This window comes from Coregonus lavaretus (assembly GCF_964263955.1).
Source record: "Coregonus lavaretus genome assembly, chromosome: 18".
Classification (NCBI taxonomy): Eukaryota; Metazoa; Chordata; class Actinopteri; order Salmoniformes; family Salmonidae; genus Coregonus; species Coregonus lavaretus.
Genome location: NC_140005.1, coordinates 23,421,599 through 23,446,571, shown reverse-complemented (window position 1 = coordinate 23,446,571; position 24,973 = coordinate 23,421,599). Strand labels below are relative to the sequence as shown.

The 24,973-nt window shown below is 47.8% G+C and overlaps 1 protein-coding gene across 1 annotated transcript in view; it reads left to right on the top strand.

Annotated features, from left to right (window-relative positions):
- The window catches only part of LOC311145779 (choline/ethanolamine transporter flvcr2a-like), a gene marked incomplete at its 5' end in the record, with an annotated part of 44,687 nt that overhangs the window by 16,893 nt on the left and 2,821 nt on the right, over positions 1 to 24,973 (top strand). Inside the window, 7 exons of the mRNA XM_084182090.1 lie at positions 5,096 to 5,236; positions 8,378 to 8,445; positions 8,799 to 8,902; positions 23,281 to 23,391; positions 23,900 to 24,005; positions 24,138 to 24,249; positions 24,829 to 24,893. Of these exons, the coding sequence (XP_084038216.1) occupies positions 5,096 to 5,236; positions 8,378 to 8,445; positions 8,799 to 8,902; positions 23,281 to 23,391; positions 23,900 to 24,005; positions 24,138 to 24,249; positions 24,829 to 24,893 (707 nt within the window). The remainder of the gene's footprint in view (positions 1 to 5,095; positions 5,237 to 8,377; positions 8,446 to 8,798; positions 8,903 to 23,280; positions 23,392 to 23,899; positions 24,006 to 24,137; positions 24,250 to 24,828; positions 24,894 to 24,973) is intronic.

Genomic DNA, 24,973 nt, shown 5'->3' with positions numbered 1-24,973 from the left:
CTGGTCAGTAGTTACTCCTTCCTAAGCTCATTCCCATTATAAATATAGCTCTTTCAGTCATTATGAGCCTTGAGGTGTTGAATTCATTACATTTTAATGTCAGTATTTCCTCTCCCCTGGGATTGTCTATGTATCAACAACTCATAATAAACGGAGCCACGGCCCATAACCTTGTGACCTTGTTTTCAACTTGCATCATTGTAAGATAATTTTTAAACGGGGACACTGAGAGCTCCGCTTTGGCAGTTTGAATATGATTACATTGCAGCATTGCATCTCCGGGGCTTATCATTGGGTCTGCAGTTCTGTAGTCTCCTGTCCTGGATGTCTACTTGTCCCTGGCAGTCATGTTCTCCTGGCAGTGTTGGTGGATAGGTCAGCAGTCTCAGGGATTAGTGCGTGTTGAGATGTGCTCTGAACAGACCACTCAATGTCTCTTCACTCACTTGCTGTGGCTACCACATGGCTGCAATCTATGTAATTGACCGTGGTTTGAGGAGCTCGTTGAACTGCCTTTTAAAGACCAGGTCATCCCACTTCCTATTTGTGGCCTCCCATGTTTTGTTGAAGGAGGCACATTGGGCAAGCTTAGACATGGAACCTGGCCTTAGAAGAAGAACTGGAGCCATGGTGGGAGGCAGTGGGCAGATAGTGGCCTGGCCAGCAACACTGTTGCAATTAGGGGATAGGATGCATATTTTATTTATTTCCTATCTTTCGGCTATAGCTATTGGATTTCTCAGTCAGATGAGGTTTGCTGCTGAGTGGTTGATCCCACCTCAAACTGCTACTATATATCCCTTGTGACTCTGTATTCAACATTTATTTATTCTGAGAATGAAACTGATACATACTGTGTGTTCAGTCTGTAAGTCTTTAAACAAGCAGGAATCTGTTTCTCAAAGGCCCTAAGATCAACCAATGTTTGATATAAAGGTGTGTTTAAACATTATTATTATTATATTATTATTATTATTATTATTATTATTAAACAAACAGGCAATGTAGATCACAGTGTGCTGATGTCGTGGCTGTACTGTGTGTCACCCATCTGTGGTTATGACTGTGAGCTGGGTGCTGTGAGATATCTGATGCTTATTGAAGCCCTCTGTTAGCTTGGTGCTGTAAGATATCCAGGGTTTGGAAGGTTACTTTCTAAATGTAATCCGTTACAGTTACTTACAGAGAGAGAGAAAGAGAACGCATGGGATGGCCATTAGCAACAAAATTGTGAAAGCTTGGCCATCACCTGTCCAAAATTGTAATCAGTAAAGTAATTACCCAAACTCAATTACGTAATTGGATTACTTTCAGTTACTTTTGGATTACTTTCCCATTAAGAGGCATTAGAAGAAGATTAAAAGGATCCATCAAATGCATTTGGTGTGTCATCATAGTGGTCTCTGACTTGTGGTCAGACTCGCTCAGGTGGAACAAACTTAAACTTGTGATTATTTTTTTTCTTTCAATGGTACATTGAATGTCATTGAGAAAACAGAAAGGTGTCATAATGTATTTTTACATTTTAAAGTAATCTAAGAAGTAATCATCTAGTTTTTCTAAAGTATCTGTAATCTGATTACAATATTTTTGCTAACAATGTAACTGATTACATGTAATCAGTTACTCCCCAACCCTGAAGATATCTGACGCCTTTTGAAGCCCTTTGTTAGCTTGGTGCTGTAAGATATCTGACGCCTTTTGAAGCCCTTTGTCAGCTTGGTGCTGTAAGATATCTGACGCCTTTTGAAGCCCTTTGTCAGCTTGGTGCTGTAAGATATCTGACGCCTTTTGAAGCCCTTTGTCAGCTTGGTGCTGTAAGATATCTGACGCCTTTTGAAGCCCTTTGTCAGCTTGGTGCTGTAAGATATCTGACGCCTTTTGAAGCCCTTTGTCAGCTTGGTGCTGTAAGATATCTGACGCCTTTTGAAGCCCTTTGTCAGCTTGGTGCTGTAAGATATCTGACGCCTTTTGAAGCCCTTTGTCAGCTTGGTGCTGTAAGATATCTGACGCCTTTTGAAGCCCTTTGTTAGCTTGGTGCTGTAAGATATCTGACGCCTTTTGAAGCCCTTTGTCAGCTTGGTGCTGTAAGATATCTGACGCCTTTTGAAGCCCTTTGTCAGCTTGGTGCTGTAAGATATCTGACGCCTTTTGAAGCCCTTTGTTAGCTTGGTGCTGTAAGATATCTGACGCCTATTGAAGCCCTTTGTTAGCTTGGTGCTGTAAGATATCTGACGCCTTTTGAAGCCCTTTGTCAGCTTGGTGCTGTAAGATATCTGACGCCTATTGAAGCCCTTTGTTAGCTTGGTGCTGTAAGATATCTGACGCCTATTGAAGCCCTTTGTTAGCTTGGTGCTGTAAGATATCTGACGCCTATTGAAGCCCTTTGTTAGCTTGGTGCTGTAAGATATCTGACGCCTATTGAAGCCCTTTGTTAGCTTGGTGCTGTAAGATATCTGATGCCTATTGAAGTTCTCTGCTAGCTGTACAGATAGGTAGAGTAGAGGCTTTAGAGGGTAGTTGGTGAGTGGGTCCACTCTATGAACTCCTGCCCCAGTGGGCTGATCTCTCCTCCCCTCCCTCTCAGACTGAACATTGGAGCTGGCCTCTCCAGCGTGGCTATTGTTGACTTACTGACTGACTCACTCTGGGAAGCACCAGGGGCGTGGAGGAAGAGAGGGGGCCTGATAGGGCAAACAGTTACTGGTGCATCTCATCTCTCCAACTCCTTGTGTCTCCTTATCGTATCTCTCCAGTCCTCAGGCGAATTTCCAGACATGCATCATCTCTCCTTCATTCTCTTGTTCTCTTGTTCTCTTTTTCTCTTGTTCTCTCTCAATTCAATTTCAATTCAAGGGGCTTTATTGGCATGGGAAACATATGTTTACATTGCCAAAGCAAGCGAAATGGATAAACAAAATAAAAAATTAAGAATAAAGACAGTTCCAAAAGAATAAAGACATTTCAAATGTCATATTATGTCAATATACAGTGTTGTAATGATGTGCAAATAGTTAAAGTAAAAAAGGGAAAATAAATCAACATAAATATGGGTTGTATTTACAATGGTGTTTGTTGCCCTTTTCTTGTGGCAACAGGTCACACATATTGCTGCTGTGAGTGCACACTGTGGTATTACACAGATATGGGAGTTTATGAAAACTGGATTTGTTTTCGAATTCTTTGTGGGTCTGTGTAATCTGAGGGAAATGTGTGTCTCTAATATGGTCATACATTTGGCAGGAGGTTAGGAAGTGCAGCTGTTTCCACCTCATTTTGTGGGCAGTGTGCACATAGCCTGTCTTCTCTTGAGAGCCAGGTCTGCCTACGGCAACCTTTCTCAATAGCAAGGCTATGCTCACTGAGTCTGTACATAGTCAAAGCTTTCCTTATTTTTGGGTCAGTCACAGTGGTCAGGTATTCTGCCAATGTGTACTCTCTGTTTAGGGCCAAATAGCATTCTAGTTTGCTCTGTTTTTTTTGTTAATTCTTTCCAATGTGTCAAGTAATTATATTTTTGTTTTCTCATGATTTGGTTGGGTCTAATTGTGTTGCTGTCCTGGGGCTCTGTGGGGTATGTTTGTGTTTGTGAACAGAGCCCCAGGACCAGCTTGCTTAGGGGACTCTTCTCCAGGTTAATCTCTCTGTAGATGATGGCTTTGTTATGGAAGGTTTGGGAATCGTTTCCTTTTAGGTGATTGTAGAATTTAACGGCTCTTTTCTGGATTTTGATAATTAGCGGGTATCGGCCTAATTCTGCTCTACATGCATTATTTGGTGTTTTACGTTGTACACAGAGGATATTTTTGCAGAATTCTGCATGCAGTCTCAATTTGGTGTTTGTCCCATTTTTTGAATTATTGTTTGGTGAGTGGACCCCATACCTCACAACCATAAAGGGCAATAGGTTCTATAACTGATTCAAGTATTTTTAGCCAGATCCTAATTGTTATGTCAAATTTTATGTTCCTTTTGATGGCATAGAAGGCCCTTCTTGCCTTGTCTCTCAGATTGTTCACAACTTTGTGGAAGTTACCTGTGGCGCTGATGTTTAGGCCAAGGTATGTATAGTTTTTTTGTATGCTCTAGGGCAACGTTGTCTAGATGGAATTTGTATTTGTTTTTTTTGGGCAATTTTAACCGCACACTTGTTTGTGTACATGGATTTTATAATGTCGTATGTTTTTCCCCAAACTCCACTTTCCATCAATTTGTATAGCAGACCCTCATGCCAAATTGAGTCAACAAAGAATGAGAAGACTTTGCCTTTGTTTTGTTTTGTTTGTTTGTCAATTAGGGTGTGCAGGGTGAATACGTGGTCTGTCGTACGGTAATTTGGTAAAAAGCCAATTTGACATTTGCTCAGTACATTGTTTTCACTGAGGAAAGTCTGCTGTTAATGATAATGCAGAGGATTTTCCCAAGGTTGCTGTTGACGCATATCCCATGGTAGTTATTGGGGTCAAATTTGTCTCCACTTTTGTGGATTGGGGTTATCAGTGCTTGGTTCCATATATTGGGGAAGATGCCAGAGCTGAGGATGATGTTAAAGAATAGCCAATTGGAATTTGTGGTCTATATTCTCTCTCTCTCTGAGATAGGCCCTGTTTCTTGCCTAGAGTGTGCTGTACCACCCTGGCTGTAACTTTGGACCTTCCTGTCCCACAGTCCCCCAGAGCTCTTTGACTGCCTGTGACTGCCCTGCCTCCTACGGTGCTCAGGTGTCTGTGTTGATTGATATGAGCACAGATGGGATTTTAGCCACATGGGATGGCCATTGGCCAAGCTTTCACTATTTTGTAACTATCACCAGCTTATTTGGGTGACTGCTTCTTGTTTTTCTTAGGGGAACAGACGAGGGGGAGGATTGGCTTGTGGTTGGATCCAATTTCGAACATTCTCTTTTAAAGGGCTCTGACAGGCAGGAGCACAGTTGTGGAACTTCAGATTCTACATCAGACTCTTTTCTAATATATTTAGGGTGTTTCTAGATAATGTATGAATGGTCCAGTGTCAGGGGAATTGCATACAAACTTCTACACTACAGTATATCAGCATTATTACATTATCATTCTCGGTTCTCTGTGTCCAACAGTGTTCCAAGAGAAGCCGGAAATCCCTCCCACCCTGGCTCAGGCCCAGGCCAGGAACATCCCGCCAGAGGAGTACTCCTACATGGCCTCTATCCTGAGACTGCTGCGTAACCTACCCTTCATGCTCCTCGTCATCAGCTATGGTGGGTCCTATTCACCCTCAAACCACACCCATACTCCTATTATTTGAGAAAACAAAAAGCCAGGATACCTATGGCTGGTCAGATCAATAGAGGGTCATTATCAGTTTGTGCAGAGATATGTGAATATATCTCTCACTATATTTTCATATTCAGGGCACTGTACATGTGTACATCTGAAGGTCTCTTAAAACAGTGAGGTTTGAGGATTTGAAGTTTACCGTCAGATTCTTAGGGTTGAAAGGTCACAATCCTGTAGTTGATGATTAACTAATTGAAGGTGTAATGTAGCATTACTAGTCCATAAAAGTGTTCCCTCAGGTCAGCTCAGCCTGATGACGTTTCTACTGAATTGTTGGCTGCTGTGGCTGTGTCATCTCAATATCAACGATGACTTAAATGCAGTTAAATTTTTACATATGTCATGCCCTCTAACGTCAATTACAGTGACACCGGTGTTTGGAAATATGACGTTTTACTTGGTTAGATTTGTAGTTTTTTTGTAAATGTTTACATTGTTTACCATTTGATGTGGCAACTTAGGATGTTCAGAAATAAGACAAAAACCTTAAGGGCAAAGCTGTCCATACCAAAGAAATATGGAGTGACACGTCACAATCTATGCCAAAGTCAAATAGTCTCTCCTGTAAGGGTTGGTGTGAGGTTTGACCCAGGTGCGGTGCAGGATAGACAGTAGGCAGTTGGCAAGGATGGTGAAACAAGGATCTTTACTGGTGGTCCAAAAGCCAGGATACAAAACAACAGACTATACACGAAAACAAATGAGGAGCACATAGGTCTCCAAAAAACAGGCTGACAACAAACAATATGAAATACTAACTCTTACTGGAAAAACACAATGACACAGGGAGAACACTTCTTGAGTACCTGTAACTCCGTCACGTTGTCACGCTCGTCGGGAACAGAGGAGGACCAAGGCGCAGCGTTGAATGCGAACATATTTATTTATATAATGATCACACGATCAAAAACAACAAAACGATGACGTGACAGTCAATGGTCAAACACAAACCAACACGAACAAGAAACCACAATGAATGAATGCCTAACGGCTACCTAAGTATGACTCCCAATCAGAGACAACGAGCTACAGCCGTCTCTGATTGGGAGCCACCCTGGCCAACATAGATATACCACAACTAGAACCAACACACATGAAAACTCACACCCTGGCTCAACATACTAGAGTCCCCAGAGCCAGGGCGTGACAGTACCCCCCCCTAAAGGCGCGGACTCCGACCGCGCCAACCAAATACCACAGGGGAGGGACCGGGTGGGCACTCCGCCTTGGCGGCGGATCTGGCTCCGGGCATGATCCCCACTCGCTCTCTAACCCCCCAAAGTACCCCTGGTCCGGTCTGGCCCTGCTGACCGGAGCTGGACTGCACACTGGTGGAGCGGATTGCTCTAGCTCCGACGTGAAGCAGCTGACCCGTGCTGAACCAGGCACCAGTGGAACAGGCACGGGCTGTGCCGGACTGACGACGCACACCACTGGCTTGGTGTGGGGAGCAGGAACGGCCCGAGCCGGGCTGACGAAACGCACCCCTGACTTGGTGCGGGGAGCAGGAGCGGGCCGAACCGGGCTGACGAAACGCACCACTGACTTGGTGCGGGGAGCAGGAACGGGCCGAGCTGGGCTGACGAAGCGCACCACTGACTTGGTGCGGGGAGCAGGAACGGGCCGAGCCGGGCTGACGAAGCGCACCACTGACTTGGTGCGGGGAGCAGGAACGGGCCGAGCCGGGCTGACGAAGCGCACCACTGACTTGGTGCGGGGAGCAGGAACGGGCCGAGCCGGGCTGACGAAGCGCACCACTGACTTGGTGCGGGGAGCAGGAACGGGCCGAGCCGGGCTGACGAAGCGCACCACTGACTTGGTGCGGGGAGCAGGAACGGGCCGAGCCGGGCTGACGAAGCGCACCATTGGCCTGGTGCGGGGAGCAGGAACAGGCCGGACCGTACTGGGGACACACACCACTGGTCCTACGCAGGGATCTGGAATGGGCCGGACCGGACTGGTAACACACCCCAGTACCTCTCGCCGTGCCTCTACACCTTCCATCCCCTCTTCGACCAGTGGCCCCCGTAACCTGGCGGCCTCCTCTGCCAACCCGCTGGGCCGCTCTGCCGCGGTCTCCTGCTGGCCCATCGTCCACGGCGTTAGCCCCCCCCTAAAAAATTTCTGGGCGTCTCTCCTACCCGTGGACCAGGTCTCCATGTCCCTCGCCAGCCTTTCGCCCTTCTGCCTCCATGTCAAGCCCTTCTCTTCCTCACCCGGCTTGACCCAGTCGAGGAGGCGAAGGAGATCTGCTAGAGATCTCCCTGGCGATGGCTCCTGGACACGCTGCTTGGTCCAGTCTTGGTGGTTTCTTCTGTCACGCTCGTCGCGAACAGAGGAGGACCAAGGCGCAGCGTTGAATGCAAACATATTTATTTATATAATGATCACACGATCAAAAACAACAAAACGATGATGTGACAGTCAATGGTCAAACACAAACCAACACGAACAAGAAACCACAATGAATGAATGCCTAACGGCTACCTAAGTATGACTCCCAATCAGAGACAACGAGCTACAGCCGTCTCTGATTGGGAGCCACCCTGGCCAACATAGATATACCACAACTAGAACCAACACACATGAAAACTCACACCCTGGCTCAACATACTAGAGTCCCCAGAGCCAGGGCGTGACACACGTGCTCCGACACTGATACGTTCTGCTTGACATCAAGGAACTAGAAGAGAAAACTGAGCAAGGGAACACAGGGAAGTGAGGGCATAAATACACAGGTGAATCAGATAGCCACAGGTGACACCAATAGGCAGATAATTAGTCCCGACTGTGAGTGAGGTGCCTATGGTTATCGGAGGAACTGCGACCCACTCCTGTAACACTCTCTCTTGCACTAGTGTAGTAGTAGACTGTCTAAGGGCCAGGTATGGGTTCCATGTGTGTGTCTGCCAGGCTTCCTTTAGGACAGGGCCAGTGAAATCCAAACACAGTGTCCCATGTGGATCCCCCTGCTCTCCCTGCAGGCCTCCTCGCTCAGACTAAATAAAGACCTGCTCCTCTGCAGACTACAGAACGTACATGTTTCTTTATGTTTTCTGCAGGGCTGAATGTCGGTTGTTTCTACGCTGTTTCCACACTGCTGAACCGGATGATTATTGAGCATTATCCAGTAAGTCACACCACAAATCTTAACACAACCAAGTCCCTCTGTGTCACTGGCCATGACCTGCAGTTATTGCCACACATATTCAAATTAAGATATTGAGATGTTCCTTCCCCAAATAAGTACAATATTTAAATGTGTAGTCTATAATTCAGGGTATTTTCTAAAGACACTTAAACTGACAATTCTATAGTACCGAAAAATATAACTGGGATCAAAAAGATAACTAGTATCATGGTGTAGCAAGTCAGCTCACCCCAGATAAAATAACTGAAGGGTGTGAGAGGGTTAGGATGTCTAATGTTTAACTGCAGAATTATGCCTAAAGACAAATTCTGTCATTTTCACCTTCCCTGAAGGGTGAAGAGGTGAATGCTGGGAGAATTGGCCTCACCATTGTTATTGCTGGGATGGTGGGGTCCATCATATGTGGGATCTGGTTGGACAAGACCAAAACCTACAAGTAAGATACTCTTCTCCCTCCTAGGACTGAACATTTGAGAGTACCCAAGAAAGACTTAACTGAAAAAACCCACACATTATTACATCAGCATTATGCTCCTAGATACAGCTCTTTTTTGTGACTTTGATATCTCAGTGGCTCTTTCTTAGAACTAAGTAACTGAATAAGGTAACATACACAAGGTCCCCAGTCCCAACCTAAGACACATGTCATAACATCATAATAGTGTGGCTGTAGCTGGTTGCTGACAAGGCTGCTGACTCTAATCTTTAATCTGATGACACAAGAAGATTCCCAGCAATTGTCATGATCCTCTGAAGCTTTTTGTTCAAGCTCTGTAATCAAGTCAGTCAACCGAACACTCTTTATGTAGATAACATTACCTCTGTTTTCTGCCGCCATCAGACTCCTCTAACAAATTGTACTATTATGTGTGTTTTTTCACGTTATTTGTAATTTATTCTGTACATAATGTTTCTGACACCGTCTCTTATGACCAAAAAGAGCTTCTGGATATCAGGACAGCGATTACTCACATTGAATTGGACGAAGATTTTTTCTTCAACGAGTCGGACGCAAAGGATATTTTACAGACGCCCGACAAGGCCCAAATCGCCGTCATTCGCATGGGAAAGAGACGGTGATATCGTAGATGTAGGTCGGGGTGCCTTGTAAGGATCTGACGGCGAGCGAGTAAACTGCCTCTTCCATCAATCCTATTAAACAATGTTCAATCATTTGAAAATAAATTGGACGACCTAAGATTAAGGTTATCCTACCAACAGGATTTTAAAAACTGTAATATCTTATGTTTCACCGAGTCGTGGCTGAACAACGACATGGATAACATACAGTGGGGAAACATAGCATTTAGTCAGCCACCAATTGTGCAAGTTCTCCCACTTAAAAAGATAAGAGTAATTTTAATCATAGGTACACGTCAACTATGACAGACAAAATGAGGGAAAAAAATCCAGAAAATCACATTGTAGGATTTTTAATGAATTTATTTGCAAATTATGGTTATTTGGTCAATAAAAAAAGTTTCTCAGTACTTTGTTATATACCCTTTGTTGGCAATGAAACAGGTCAAACGTTTTCTGTAAGTCTTCACAAGGTTTTCACACACTGTTGCTGGTATTTTGGCCCATTCCTCCATGCAGATCTCCTCTAGAGCAGTGATGTTTTGGGGCTGTCGCTGTGCAACACGGACTTTCAACTCCCTCCAAAGATTTTCTATGGGATTGAGATCTGGAGACTGGCTAGGCCACTCCAGGACCTTGAAATGCTTCTTACGAAGCCACTTCTTCGTTGCCCGGGCGGTGTGTTTGGGATCATTGTCATGCTGAAAGACCCAGCCACGTTTCATCTTCAATGCCCTTGCTGATGGAAGGAGGTTTTCACTCAAAATCTCACGATACATGGCCCCATTCATTCTTTCCTTTACACGGATCAGTCGTCCTGGTCCCTTTGCAGAAAAACAGCCCCAAAGCATGATGTTTCCACCCCCATGCTTCACAGTAGGTATGGTGTTCATTGGATGCAACTCAGCATTCTTTGTCCTCCAAACACGACGAGTTGAGTTTTTACCAAAAAGTTATATTTTGGTTTCATCTGACCATATGACATTCTCCCAATCCTCTTCTGGATCATCCAAATGCACTCTAGCAAACTTCAGACGGGCCTGGACATGTACTGGCTTAAGCAGGGGGACACGTCTGGCACTGCAGGATTTGAGTCCCTGGCGGCGTAGTGTGTTACTGATGGTAGGCTTTGTTACTTTGGTCCCAGCTCTCTGCAGGTCATTCACTAGATCCCCCCGTGTGGTTCTGGGATTTTTGCTCACCGTTCTTGTGATCATTTTGACCCCACGGGGTGAGATCTTGCGTGAAGCCCCAGATCGAGGGAGATTATCAGTGATCTTGTATGTCTTCCATTTCCTAATAATTGCTCCCACAATTGATTTCTTCAAACCAAGCTGCTTACCTATTGCAGATTCAGTCTTCCCAGCCTGGTGCAGGTCTACAATTTTGTTTCTGGTGTCCTTTGACAGCTCTTTGGTCTTGGCCATAGTGGAGTTTGGAGTGTGACTGTTTGAGGTTGTGGACAGGTGTCTTTTGATACTGATAACAAGTTCAAACAGGTGCCATTAATACAGGTAACGAGTGGAGGACAGAGGAGCCTCTTAAAGAAGAAGTTACAGGTCTGTGAGAGCCAGAAATCTTGCTTGTTTGTAGGTGACCAAATACTTATTTTCCACCATAATTTGCAAATAAATTCATTAAAAATCCTACAATGTGATTTTCTGGATTTCTTTTCCTCAATTTGTCTGTCATAGTTGACGTGTACCTATGATGAAAATTACAGGCCTCTCTCATCTTTTTAAGTGGGAGAACTTGCACAATTGGTGGCTGAATAAATACTTTTTTCCCCCACTGTACAGCTGGCAGGATATACGCCACATCGGCAGGATAGAATGTCTGACTCCGGTAAGACAAGGGGTGGCGGTCTGTGTATATTTGTAAACAACAGCTGGTGCATAAAATCTAATACTAAGGAAGTCTCAAGGTTTTGCTCGCCTGAGGTAGAGTATCTCATGATAAGCTGTAGATCACACTATTTACCAAGAGAGTTTTCATCTATATTTTTCGTAGCTGTTTATTTACCACCACAAACCAATGCTGGCACTAAGATTGCACTCAATTAGCTGTATAAAGCCACAAGTAAACAGGAAAACTCTCATCCAGAGGCAGCGCTCCTAGTGGCCGGGGACTTTAATGCAGGGAAACTTAAATCCGTTCTACCTAATTTCTACCAGCATGTTAAATGTGCAACCAGAGGGGAAAAAAACTCTAGACCACCTTTACTCCACACACAGAGACGCGTACAAAGCTCTCCCTCGCCCTCCATTTCGCAAATCTGACCATAACTCTATCCTTCTGATTCCTGCTTATAAGCAAAAACTAAAGCAGGAAGCACCAGTGACTCGGTTAATAAGGAAGTGGTCAGATGACGCAGATGCTAAGCTATAGGACTGTTTTGCTAGCACAAACTGGAATATGTTCCGGGATTCTTCCAATAGCATTGAGGAGTACACCACATCAGTCACTGGCTTCATCAATAAGTGCATCGATGACGTCGTCCCCACAGTGACTGTACGTACATACCACAACCAGAAGCTATGGATTACCGGCAACATCCACACTGAGCTAAAGGGTAGAGCTGCTGCTTTCAAGGAGCGGGACTCTAACCCGGACGCTTATAAGAAATCCTGCTATGCCCTCCGACGAACCATCAAACAGGCAAAGAGTCAATACAGGACTAAGATTGAATCGTAATACAACGGCTCTGATGCTCGTCGGATGTGGCAGGGCTTGAAAACTATTACAGACTACAAAGGGAAGCACAGCCGCGAGCTGCCCAGTGACACAAGCCTAGCAGACGAGCTAAATCACTTCTATGCTCGCTTCGAGGCAAGCAACACTGAAGCATGCATGAGAGCATCAGCTGTTCTGGATGACTATGTGATCATGCTCTCCGTAGCCGATGTGAGTAAGACTTTTAAGCAGGTCAACATTCACAGACGGATTACCAGGACGTGTACTCCGAGCATGCGCTGACCAACTGGCAAGTGTCTTCACTGACATTTTCAACATGTCCCTGACTGAGTCTGTAATACCAACATGTTTCAAGCAGACCACCATAGTCCCTGTGCCCAAGAACACTAAGATAACCTGCCTAAAAGTGCTTTGAAAGGCTGGTCATGGCTCACATCAACACCATTATCCCAGAAACCCTAGACCCACTCCAATTTGCATACCACCCCAGCAGATCCACAGATGATGCAATCTCTATTGCACTCCACACTGCCCTTTCCTACCTAGACAAGAGGAACACCTACGTGAGAATGCTATTCATTGACTACAGCTCAGCGTTCAACACCATAGTGCCCTCAAAGCTCATCACTAAGCTAAGGACCCTGGGACTAAACACCTCCCTCTGCAACTGGATCCTGGACTTCCTGACGGGCCGCCCCCCATGTGGTAAGGGTAGGTAACAACACATCTGCCACGCTGATCCTCAACACGGGGGCCCCTCAGGGGTGAGTGCTCATTCCCCTCCTGTACTCCCTGTTCACCCGTGATTGCATGGCCAGGCACGACTCCAACACCATCATTAAGTTTGCAGACAACACAAAAGTGGTAGGCCTGATCACCGACAACGAGGAGACAGCCTATAGGGAGGAGGTCAGAGACCTGGCAGTGTGGTACCAGGATAACAAACTTTCCCTGAACGTGATCAAGACAAAGGAGATGATTGTGGACTACAGGAAAAAAAAGAGGACTAAGCACAGCCCTATTCTCATCGACGGGGCTGTAGTGGAACAGGTTGAGAGCTTCAAGTTCCTTGGTGTCCACATCACCAACAAACTATCATGGACAAACACACCAAGACAGTCGTGAAAAGGGCACGACAAAGCCCCTATTCTCTCTAAGGAGACTGAAAAGATTTGGCATGGGTCCTCAGATCCTCAAAAAGTTATACAGCTGCACCATCGAGAGCATCCTGACTGGTTGCATCACCGCCTGGTATGGCAACTGCTCGGCCTCTGACCGCAAGGCACTACAGAGGGTAGTGCGTACTGCCCAGTACATCACTGGGGCCAAGCTTCCTGCCATCCAGGACCTCTATACCAGGCGGTGTCAGAGGAAGGCCCTAAAAATTGTCAAAGACTCCAGCCACCCTAGTCATAGACTGTTCTCTCTGCTACCGCACGGCAAGCGGTACCGGAGCGCCAAGTCTACGTCCAAAAGGCTTCTTAACAGCTTCTACCCCCAAGCCATAAGACTCCTGAACAGCTAATCATGGCTACCCGGACTATTTGCATTGCCCCACTACCCCACCCCACCCCACCACAACCCCCTATTTTACGCTGCTGCTACTATTATTTATGCATAGTCACTTTAACTCTACCCACATGTATATATCACCTCAATTACCTCGACTAACCGGTGCCCCCGCACATTGACTGTACCGGTACCCCCTGTGTATAGCCTCTCTACTGTTATTTTATTTTACTGCTGCTCTTTAACTATTTGTCATTCTCTATTTTTTACTTATCTATTTTTTACTTAACTTATTTTCTTAAAAAACGGCATTGTTGGTTAAGGGCTTGTAAGTAAGCATTTCACTTTAAGGTCTACACATTTTACATTTACATTTAGCAGACGCTCTTATCCATACTGGCCCCACGTGGGAATCGAACCCACAACCCTGGCGTTGCAAGCGCCATGCTCTACCAACTGAGCTACAGGAAACCCATTCCATGAAGCTCCCGAAGATCAGTTCTTGTGCTGACGTTGCTTCCAGAGGCAGTTTGGAACTCGGTAGTGAGTGTTGCAACTGAGGACAGACGATTTTTACGTGCTACGCGCTTCAGCACTCGGCAGTCCCGTTCTGTGAACTTGTGTGGCCTACCACTTCACAATAACAGCACTTACAGCAGCTCTAGCAGGGCAGAAATTTGATGAACTGACTTGTTGGAAAGGTGGCATCCTATTACGGTGCCCCGTTGAAAGTCACTGAGCTCTTAAGTACGGGCCATTCTACTGCCAATGTTTGTCTATGGAGATTGCATGGCGGTGTGCTCGATTTTATACACCTGTCAGCAACGGGTGTGGCTGAAATAACCGAATCCACTCATTTGAAGGGGTGTCCACATTATTTTGTATATAAGCTTTTGTATATATAGTGTATAGGTTCATAAAAACCACACAAGCAAAAACAATGTTACGAACAAATACATTCAATTTCATTACTCCTGTTGTATTTGGCGCATGTGGCAAATACAATTTGATTTGATTTGATTAGTATGTATATATTGAACTTGAAGGAAGCAAGGATGTGGTTCATGTATCCAAAACTCTATTTGTTTGCATTGCTGGAATTGGTCCATGTTGGAAGAGGTTTAGTAACTGCTGATGAGTCATCTTTGAGAACTTTTACCCTGTTAATTAGTGATTAAAAGGTGATTTGTGGAAACGATTGTGTACAGTCTAGTTAATACTGCTCTCATGCTCAAGCAGTAGCCAGACTCACTGTATCTACCTAAGCTTACTCTTAAGTCTTATACACGGTATCCCAATATCTTATCCTTTGTCAAAAATATCCATAGCTTGAAAAGGTAACAATCAGTAATGTTGTGATACTCTCATGAGCACCGGGTTATAAAAAAGTAAACCCAATATGATATTGGATGGGCTGGGCTCTTGCACACAACAGCCTCTCTCATTAGTCACACTAAAGGAAGCACTTTCTGCATGAATGTCTTTTAAATCTCCTATTCAAAGGCAGGCTCGTAGGTGGATTAAGTATTTTTGTTGGAAGTGGGAACCACTGAGGTTCTGGAGGAACTGATTGTGGTATCTGATGCGTCTCCCTGCATACAGTGCCTTCAGAAAGTATTCAGACCCCTTGACTTTTTCCACATTTTGTTAGGTTAAAGCCTTATTCAAAAATCTACACACAATACCCCATAATTAAAAAGCAAAAAAAAGTATTCAGACCCTTTACTCAGTACTTTGTTGAAGCACCTTTAGCAGCGATTACAGCCTCGAGTCTTCTTGGGTATGTCACGATCGTCTAGGAGTGAAGGAGACCAAAGCGCAGCGCGTTGAACGAACATGACTTTAATTGGAAAAAGCACCGAAATACAAAACAAAAGACGACTCGTGAAGTCCACAGTACAACGACTGAAACACGGAACACAGGAACAAAGGAACAAAAACCCACAAACACAAGGTGAAAACACACACTTTAAATATGGCTCCCAATCAGAGATAACGAGCCGACAGCTGACACTCGTTACCTCCGATTGGGAGTCACAAGACCAATTACCCCAAAAACACAAACAAATGAAACGCACCCATACCCAACACCACCAAATGAAATACACCCTGACTCTAACTACACAGTCCCAGAGCCAGAGTGTGACAGTACCCCCCCCCAAAGGCGCGGACTCCGACCGCGCCTACACCCAAGAAATGGGGAGGGCTGGGTGGGTGTTGCTCCACGGAGGCGGCTCTGGCACTGGTCGTGGTCCCCACCCCACCATAGTCACTACCCACTTAGGTAACCTCCTCCAACTGACCACCCAACACCCTAACCCACCTGGATTAAGGGGCAGCACCGGACTAAGAGGCAGCACCGGACTAAGGGGCAGCACCGGACTAAGGGACAGCACCAGGATAAAGGGCAGCACCGGACTAAGGGGCAGCACCGGACTAAGGGGCAGCACCGGACTAAGGGGCAGCACCGGACTAAGGGGCAGCACCGGACTAAATGGCGGATCCTGGCTGGCTGGCTCTGGCGGATCCCGGCTGGCTGGCGGATCCTGGCTGGATGGCTCTGGTGGATCCCGGCTGGACGGCTCCGGCGGATCCCGGCTGGACGGCTCCGGCGGATCCCGGCTGGACGGCTCCGGCGGATCCCGGCTGGACGGCTCCGGCGGATCCCGGCTGGACGGCTCCGGCGGATCCCGGCTGGACGGCTCCGGCGGATCCCGGCTGGACGGCTCTGGCGGATCCCGGCTGGACGGCTCATGGCTGGCTGACGGATCTGGCTGCTCATGGCTGGCTGACGGATCTGGCTGCTCATGGCTGGCTGACGGATCTGGCTGCTCATGGCTGGCTGACGGATCTGGCTGCTCATGGCTGGCTGACGGATCTGGCTGATCCTGTCTGGCGGAAGGCTCTGGCTGATCCCGTCTGGCGGAAGGCTCTGGCTGATCCCGTCTGGCGGAAGGCTCTAGCTGATCCTGTCTGGCGGAAGGCTCTGGCTGATCCCGTCTGGCGGAAGGCTCTGGCTGATCTTGTCTGGCGGTAGGCTCTGGCTGATCCTGTCTGGCGGAAGGCTCTGGCTGATCCTGTCTGGCGGAAGGCTCTGGCTGATCCTGTCTGGCGGAAGGCTCTGGCTGATCCTGTCTGGCGGGAGGCTCTGGCTGATCATGTCTGGCGGAAGGCTCTGGCTGATCCTGTCTGGCGGAAGGCTTTAGCGGCTCCTGTCTGGCGGAAGGCTTTAGCGGCTCCGGTCTGGCGGACGGCTCTGAAGGCTCATGGCAGACGGGCGGCTTAGCAGGCTCAGTACATACGGGCCGTTCATGCAGCGCTTGGCATACGGACAGTTCAGACGGCGTTGGGCAGACGGGCAGTTCAGGCAGTGCTTGGCAGACGGACAGTTCAGACGGCGTTGGGCAGACGGGCAGTTCATGCAGTGCTTGGCAGACGGACAGTTCAGACGGCATTGGGCAGACGGGCAGTTCATGCAGCGCTTGGCATACGGACAGTTCAGACGGCGTTGGGCAGACGGGCAGTTCAGGCAGTGCTTGGCAAACGGACAGTTCAGACGGCGTTGGGCAGACGGGCAGTTCATGCAGCGCTTGGCATACGGACAGTTCAGACGGCGTTGGGCAGACGGACAGTTCAGGCCCCGTTGGGCAGACGGCAGACTCTGGCTGTCTGAGGCGCATCGTAGGCCTGGTGCGTGGTGCCGGAACTGGAGGTACCGGGCTGAGGACACGCATCTCAGGGCTAGTGCGGAGAGAAGCAACAGGGCATGCTGGACCCTGGGGACGCACCGTAGGCCTGATGCGTGGTGCCGGAACTGGAGGTACCGGGCTGAGGACACGCATCTCAGGGCTAGTGCGGGAAGCAGGAACAGGGCATACTGGACCCTGGGGACGCACCGTAGGCCTGATGCGTGGTGCCGGAACTGGAGGTACCGGGCTGAGGACACGCATCTCAGGGCTAGTGCGGGAAGCAGGAACAGGACGCACAGGACTCGGGGAACACACAGGAGGCTTAGTGCGTGGTGTAGGCACTGGTGGTACTGGACTGGAGACAGGAGGTGGTGCCGGAAATACCGGACCGTGCAGGCGTACTGGCTCCCTTGAGCACTGAGCCTGACCAACCTTACCTGGTTGTATGCTCCCCGTCGCCTGACCAGTACAGGGAGGTGGAATAACCCGCACCGGGCTATGTAGGCGAACCGGGGACACCATGCGTAAGGCTGGTGCCATGTAAGCCGGCCCGAGGAGACGCACTGGTGACCGGATGCGTGGGGCCGGCCTCATGACATCTGGCTCAATGCTCAGTCTAGCCCGGCCGATACGTGGAGCCGGAATGTACCGAACCGGGCTATGCCTGCGTACAGGAGACACCATGCGCTCTACTGCGTAACACGGTGTCTGCCCGTACTCTCGCTCTCCACGGTCAGTCCAGGGAGTAGGCGCAGGTCTCCTACCTGACTTCGCCACACTCCCTTCTAGCCCCCCCCCAAGAAATTTTTGGGTAGTACTCTCGGGCTTCCAGCCTTGCCTCCGTGCTGCCTCCTCATATCGCCGCCTCTCGGCTTTAGCTGCCTCCCGCTCTTCACGAGGACGGCGATATTCTCCCGGTTGATCCCAAGGCCCCTCACCATCCAGAATCTCCTCCCATGTCCATGAATCCTTTATGGGAGTCCATAAATCCTGTGTAGGTAGGTCCTGTTGCCTCTTGACACGCTGCTTGGTCTTTTTGTGGTGGGTTTTTCTGTCACGATCGTCTAGGAGTGAAGGAGACCAAAGCGCAGCGCGTTGAACGAACATGACTTTAATTGGAAAAAGCACCGAAATACAAAACAAAAGACGACTCGTGAAGTCCACAGTACAACGACTGAAACACGGAACACAGGAACAAAGGAACAAAAACCCACAAACACAAGGTGAAAACACACACTTTAAATATGGCTCCCAATCAGAGATAACGAGCCGACAGCTGACACTCGTTACCTCCGATTGGGAGTCACAAGACCAATTACCCCAAAAACACAAACAAATGAAACGCACCCATACCCAACACCACCAAATGAAATACACCCTGACTCTAACTACACAGTCCCAGAGCCAGAGTGTGACAGGGTATGACGCTACAAGCTTGGCACACCTGTATTTGGGGTGTTTCTCCCATTCTTCTCTGCATATCCTCTCAAGCTCTGTCAGGTTCAATGGGGAGCGTTGCTGCACAGCTATTTTGAGATCTCTTCAGAGATGTTAGATCGGGTTCAAGTCCGGTCTCTGGCTGGGCCACTCAAGGACATTCAGAGACTTATCCCGAAGCCGCTCTGGCGTTATCTTGGCTGTGTGCTTAGGGTCGTTGTCCTGTTGGAAGGTAAACCTTCACCCCAGTCTGAGGTCCTGAGCACTCTGGAGCAGGTTTTCATCAAGGATCTCTCTGTACTTTGCTCTGTTCATCTTTGCCTCGATCCTGACTGGTCTCCCAGTCCCTGCCACTGAAAAACATCACAACAGCATGATGCTGCCACCACAATGCTTCACCATAGGGATGGTGCCAGGTTTCCTCCAGATGTGACACTTGGCATTCAGGCCAAAGAATTCAATCTTAGTTTAATCGGACCAGAGAATCTTGTTTCTCATGGTCTGAGAGTCCTTTAGGTGCCGTTTGGCAAACTCCAAGCGGGCCTTCATGTGTCTTTTACTGAGGAGTGGCTTCCGTCTGACCACTCCACCATAAAGGCCCGATTGGTGGAGTGCAGCAGAAATGGTTGTCCTTCTGGAAGGTTCTCCCATCTCCACAGAAGAACTCTGGAGCTCTGTCAGAGTGACCATCGGGTTCTTGGTCACCTCCCTGACCAAGGCCCTTCTCCCCCGATTGCTCAGTTTGGCCGGGCGGCCAGCTCTAGGAAGAGTCTTGGTGGTTCCAAACTTCTTCCATTTAAGAATGATGGAGGCCACTGTGTTCTTGGGGACCTTCAATGCTGCAGACATTTTTTGGTACCCTTCCCCAGATCTGTGCCTCGACAAAATCATATCTCGGAGCTCTACGGACAGTTCCTTCGACCTCATGGCTTGGTCTTTCCTCTGACATGCACTGTCAACTGTGGGACCTTATATAGACAGGTGTGTGCCTTTCCAAATCATGTCCAATCAATTGAATTTACCACAGGTGGACTCCAATCAAGTTGTAGAAACATCTCAAGGATGATCAATGGAAACAGGATGCACCTGAGCTCAATTTCGAGTCTCATAGCAAAGGGTCTGAATACTTATGTAAATAAGGTATTTCTGGATTTTTTCGCTTTGTCATTATGGGGTTTTGTGTGTAGATTGCTGAGGAAAAAAAAAAAAAAGAGAATAAGGCTGTAACGTAACAAAATGTGGAAAAGGGGTCTGAATACTTTCCGAAGGCACTGTATCTAAGCTGACAGGCTTCATCCAAGCCTCCTGGCCTGATGGAATGGCAGCTCCATAGACATCATTCATGTCACGATCGTCGTAGGATTGAGTAGACCAAGGCGCAGCGTTGCAAGCAAACATATTCTTTAATGAGTGAAACACGATCAAAACAAACGAAGACGATAACGTGACAGTACACGGTGAAACTAAACTAACTCGAAACAAGAACCCACAAAACCCAAGGAAAAACCGACAGATTAAATATGGCTCCCAATCAGAGACAACCAGCCAACAGCTGACACTCGTTGCCTCTGATTGGGAGTCACACCGGCAAACATAGAAAATAGACAACCTAGAACACCCACCGAAGAAACAAAAAACATAGAATGAACACACCCTGGCTCAACATAATGAGTCCCCGAGCCAGGGTGTGACAGTACCCCCCCCTAAAGGCGCGGACTGCGACCGCGCCTAAATACGAGCAAAACAGGGGAGGGCTGGGTGGGCATTCCTCCTCGGCGGCGGCTCCGGCTCCGGGCTTGATCCCCACTTCCTCTCCAACCCCCCAAAGTACTCCTGGTCCTGTCTAGCCCCGCTGGCCGGAGCCGGACTGACGACACGCGCCCCTGGCTTGGTGCGTGGAACAGGAACGGACCGGACCGGGCTGACGATACACACCCCTGGCTTGGTGCGTGGAGCAGGAATGGACCGGAATGGGCTGGCGACGCGCACCACCGACTTGGTGCGGAGAGCAGGAACGAGCCGGACAGGGCTGACGAGACGCACCACAGACTTGGTGCGGGGAGCAGGAACAGGCCGGACCGGGCTGGCGACGTGCACCACAGGTTTGGTGCGGGGAGAAGGAACAGGCCGGGCCGGGCTGGCGACGCGCACCACAGACTTGGTGCGGAGAGCAGGAACGAGCCGGACAGGGCTGACGAGACGCACCACAGACTTGGTGCGGGGAGCAGGAACAGGCCGGACCGGGCTGGCGACGCGCACCACAGGTTTGGTGCGGAGAGAAGGAACAGGCCGGGCCGGGCTGGCGACGCGCACCACAGACTTGGTGCGGAGAGCAGGAACGGACCGGACAGGGCTGACGAAACGCACCACAGACTTGGTGCGGGGAGCAGGAACAGGCCGGGCCGGGCTGACGACACGCACCACAGGCTCGATGCGGGAAGCAGGAACAGGCCGGGCCGGGCTGACGACACGCACCACAGGCTCGATGCGAGGAACAGGAACAGGCCGGACCGTACTGGGGACACACACCACTGGCCCTACGCAGGGATCAGGAACGGGCCGGACCGGACTGGTAACACACCCCAGTACCTCTCGCCGTGCCTCCACACTTTCCCTCTCCTCTGTGACCAGTGGCCCCCTTAACCTGGCGGCCTCCTCTTCACACCCGCTGGACCGCTCCATCGCGGCCTCCTGCTGCCCCGTCGTCCACGTCGTGAGCCCCCCCCTAAAAAATTTCTGGGGTTCTCTCCTCCCCGTGGACCAGGCCTCCCTAGCTCTCGCCAGACTCTCGATCCATTGCTTCATAGACCAGCCTCTCTCCTCTTCACTTAGCGTGGCCCAGCCGAAACTCCTACTCCCCTGATCCCAGGTCCTTCCTCTCTCCTCTTCACGCTGCTTGGTCCAGTTTTGGTGGGTTCTTCTGTCACGATCGTCGTAGGATTGAGTAGACCAAGGCGCAGCGTTGCAAGCAAACATATTCTTTAATGAGTGAAACACGATCAAAACAAACGAAGACGATAACGTGACAGTACACGGTGACACTAAACTAACTCGAAACAAGAACCCACAAAACCCAAGGAAAAACCGACAGATTAAATATGGCTCCCAATCAGAGACAACCAGCCGACAGCTGACACTCGTTGCCTCTGATTGGGAGTCACACCGGCAAACATAGAAAATAGACAACCTAGAACACCCACCGAAGAAACAAAAAACATAGAATGAACACACCCTGGCTCAACATAATGAGTCCCCGAGCCAGGGTGTGACAATTCAGACATCTGCACAGACAATAATGTCTAATTATGTCCGTTTGACCTTTCTATTTGTTTAGGTCAAATAACACAGGCTGTTGTTTCTCACCACAGACCAGCCATTCATCAAACACATTCTGACCTGATCTTGAACAAACAATGAATCAAAATCAAATCAAATCAAATTTTATTTGCCACATGCGCCGAATACAACAGGTGTAAACCTTACAGTGAAATGCTTACTTACAAGCCCTTAACCAACAATGCAGTTTTAAGAAAAATAAGTGTTAAGTAAAAAAGAGATAAGTAAAAAATAAGAAAATAACAAATAATTAAAGAGCAGCAGTAAAATAAAACAGTAGGGAAGCTATATACAGGGGGTACCGGTACAGAGTCAGTGTGCGGGGGTACAGGAATCATCTATGTGGTTCAGTAGTAGCTGACACCCAATTTTACACATTTGGGAATAACAACTGCAGTGCCAATACCAAGTGTTTACCTGCCAACCTAACCCCCTAACCCTCACTTCACCCAGCTGTCTAAAACACAATCATTCTTCACATGCCATTTGAATATATTCAGCCAAAGCAGTCAACCCAGATTTCTGTTGTTGACATACCTCCATGTGTGAGAGTCACAGGACTAAGTTGTATTAACAACAACTGCTGAGTGGAGCAATGTTTCACATGTGATTGTACAGGAAGAGCTTCACCATAGTAAGCCTGTTGGTGTAGGCCAGAATATGCCGGAGTAATGCTAAGGGAGACTTAGGAATCTTGTTTTTCCTCTCATAAAGAATGGGATGGGAGGTGTTGACAGTGAAGCCACAGCCAGCCTCATCCAACAGTGCTGCATGCCAATTGAGAACTGGAACTTGTTGCTGGTGCTGTGTGTAGGTCTCACAGGCAGTATTGCCCCTAGCCTGCCTGTGGGAAGTTTCAGGACTGGAACTTTTGTGGCCATGTTATGTAAAAGCCATATCCAGATGAGATAAAAACATTGCAGACTCATTCAAATCCTATATGGGGTATACAATATTGAGCAAGGCATCAAATAAAGTTAGAACATTTTAATTTACACAAATATAAAGTAGATTTCATACAGGCGAAAGCAGGACAAAACAAACAAATATTATTTCCCTCTCTCCCCAGGCAGACTACTCTGGCTGTGTATCTCCTGTCCTTTGTGGGAATGGTGGTCTATGCCTTCACCCTGAACTTAAACCACCTATGGGTGGTGTTTGTGACATCAGCGGCTCTAGGGTAAGAGTGAACAAACACTGTGACTAAACACAATGATGTTTGTGAATGATTTGCATATCCCAGCTATTACACCTCTAGCATGTCAGTTGTAAGAAGGGGTGGACTAGACCTTCTTTTCTGGTCACACTGCAGGAACACTGTAAGCTATTTACATTACAAACTGCCTCCTTGCTCTTTAAACAACCACTCTGTGAGAAGAGACAGACAATATCTTGAGACGCTGATTAGTTGTGTTAAAAGACAATTTAATGTAAAGCTCATTTTAATGATTTTGTGCAACATTCATTATTTTACCTTGGAGTTCAATAAGTATTGTATCATTTGTTAATTGATGTATAAAGGAGATGACCAAGAGCTGAAGGTTTAAAGGGTATGCTAGGTAATGGCCTCAGAGGACATTTGATTGTGGAGTTGATTTTCTCCCAGCCCAGTCAGCAGGCATGAAATGTTAAAGTGCTGCTCTTTAGCTCAAGTAACAACAACACTGATAAACCTCCTATGTATTCAGGTTCTTCATGACTGGGTACCTGCCGCTTGGCTTTGAGTTTGCTGTGGAGCTGACCTTCCCAGAGTGTGAGGGCACCTCCTCAGGACTCCTCAACTGTTCAGCTCAGGTAACAGGGACCATACTAATGACAGCATTGAAAGGTTTGTTGTATGCATGAGTTCTACTGTATGTATGAATGTGTTCAGAGATGATCAACTCTCATGCTGACTCCCCTCATTTGCCCTCCATCTTCTTCCAGATATTTGGGATCATATTCACCATCAGTCAAGGGAAGATCATAGACCACTTTGGCACATTCGCTGGGAACATCTTTTTATGTGTCTTCCTCCTCATAGGGACCATTATGACAGGTAGAGTTCCCCCCCCCCCCCCTCCCCCCCCCCCCCCACACACACACACACACAGATTATAGCCCTGTTTCGCAATAACAGAGCAGCTCTACAGTAGATTGAACATTGGACTCATCTGCCTGCAGTTGTTATAGTGAAGCATAGTGACATGTTATGTGATCCACATTATATGGGGCTTTAGTAGTGCATGACTCCTCAGACAATTGTGTCAGTCAAGCAGTAGCTCAGCTGGTAGAGCACGGCACTTGTAACGCCAAGGTAGTGGATTCGATCCCCGGGACCACCCATACACAAAAAAAAAATGTATGCACGCATGACTGTAAGTCGCTTTGGATAAAAGCGTCTGCTAAATGGCATATTTATTTTTTAATTTTTATGTAACAGCTGTGTCTAAGAATCATCATGGAGTAATAATGCCCTCTAGTGGCTCATAGTGATCATGATGAAAATGAACACATTTTCTACACACAGTAGGACATTTCCCACATTGTTTCAGAAGCTATACATGCCCTGTGTATTCCTAAATATCGGTTTCTGAGAAGTTCTGAGAAGTGCCTTTCCTCTCTCTAAATCGTACAGCATTCATCAAGTCTGACCTCCGACGGCAAAAGGCCAACCATCTGGCTGAGACTCAGGCGGCGAGTGTAAGTGTATCTGTTTCTGCTATTTGGTGTCAGCGGTGGGATCTCTGCATTCCAGTTAAAGGGAATGTGTCGGATACTTC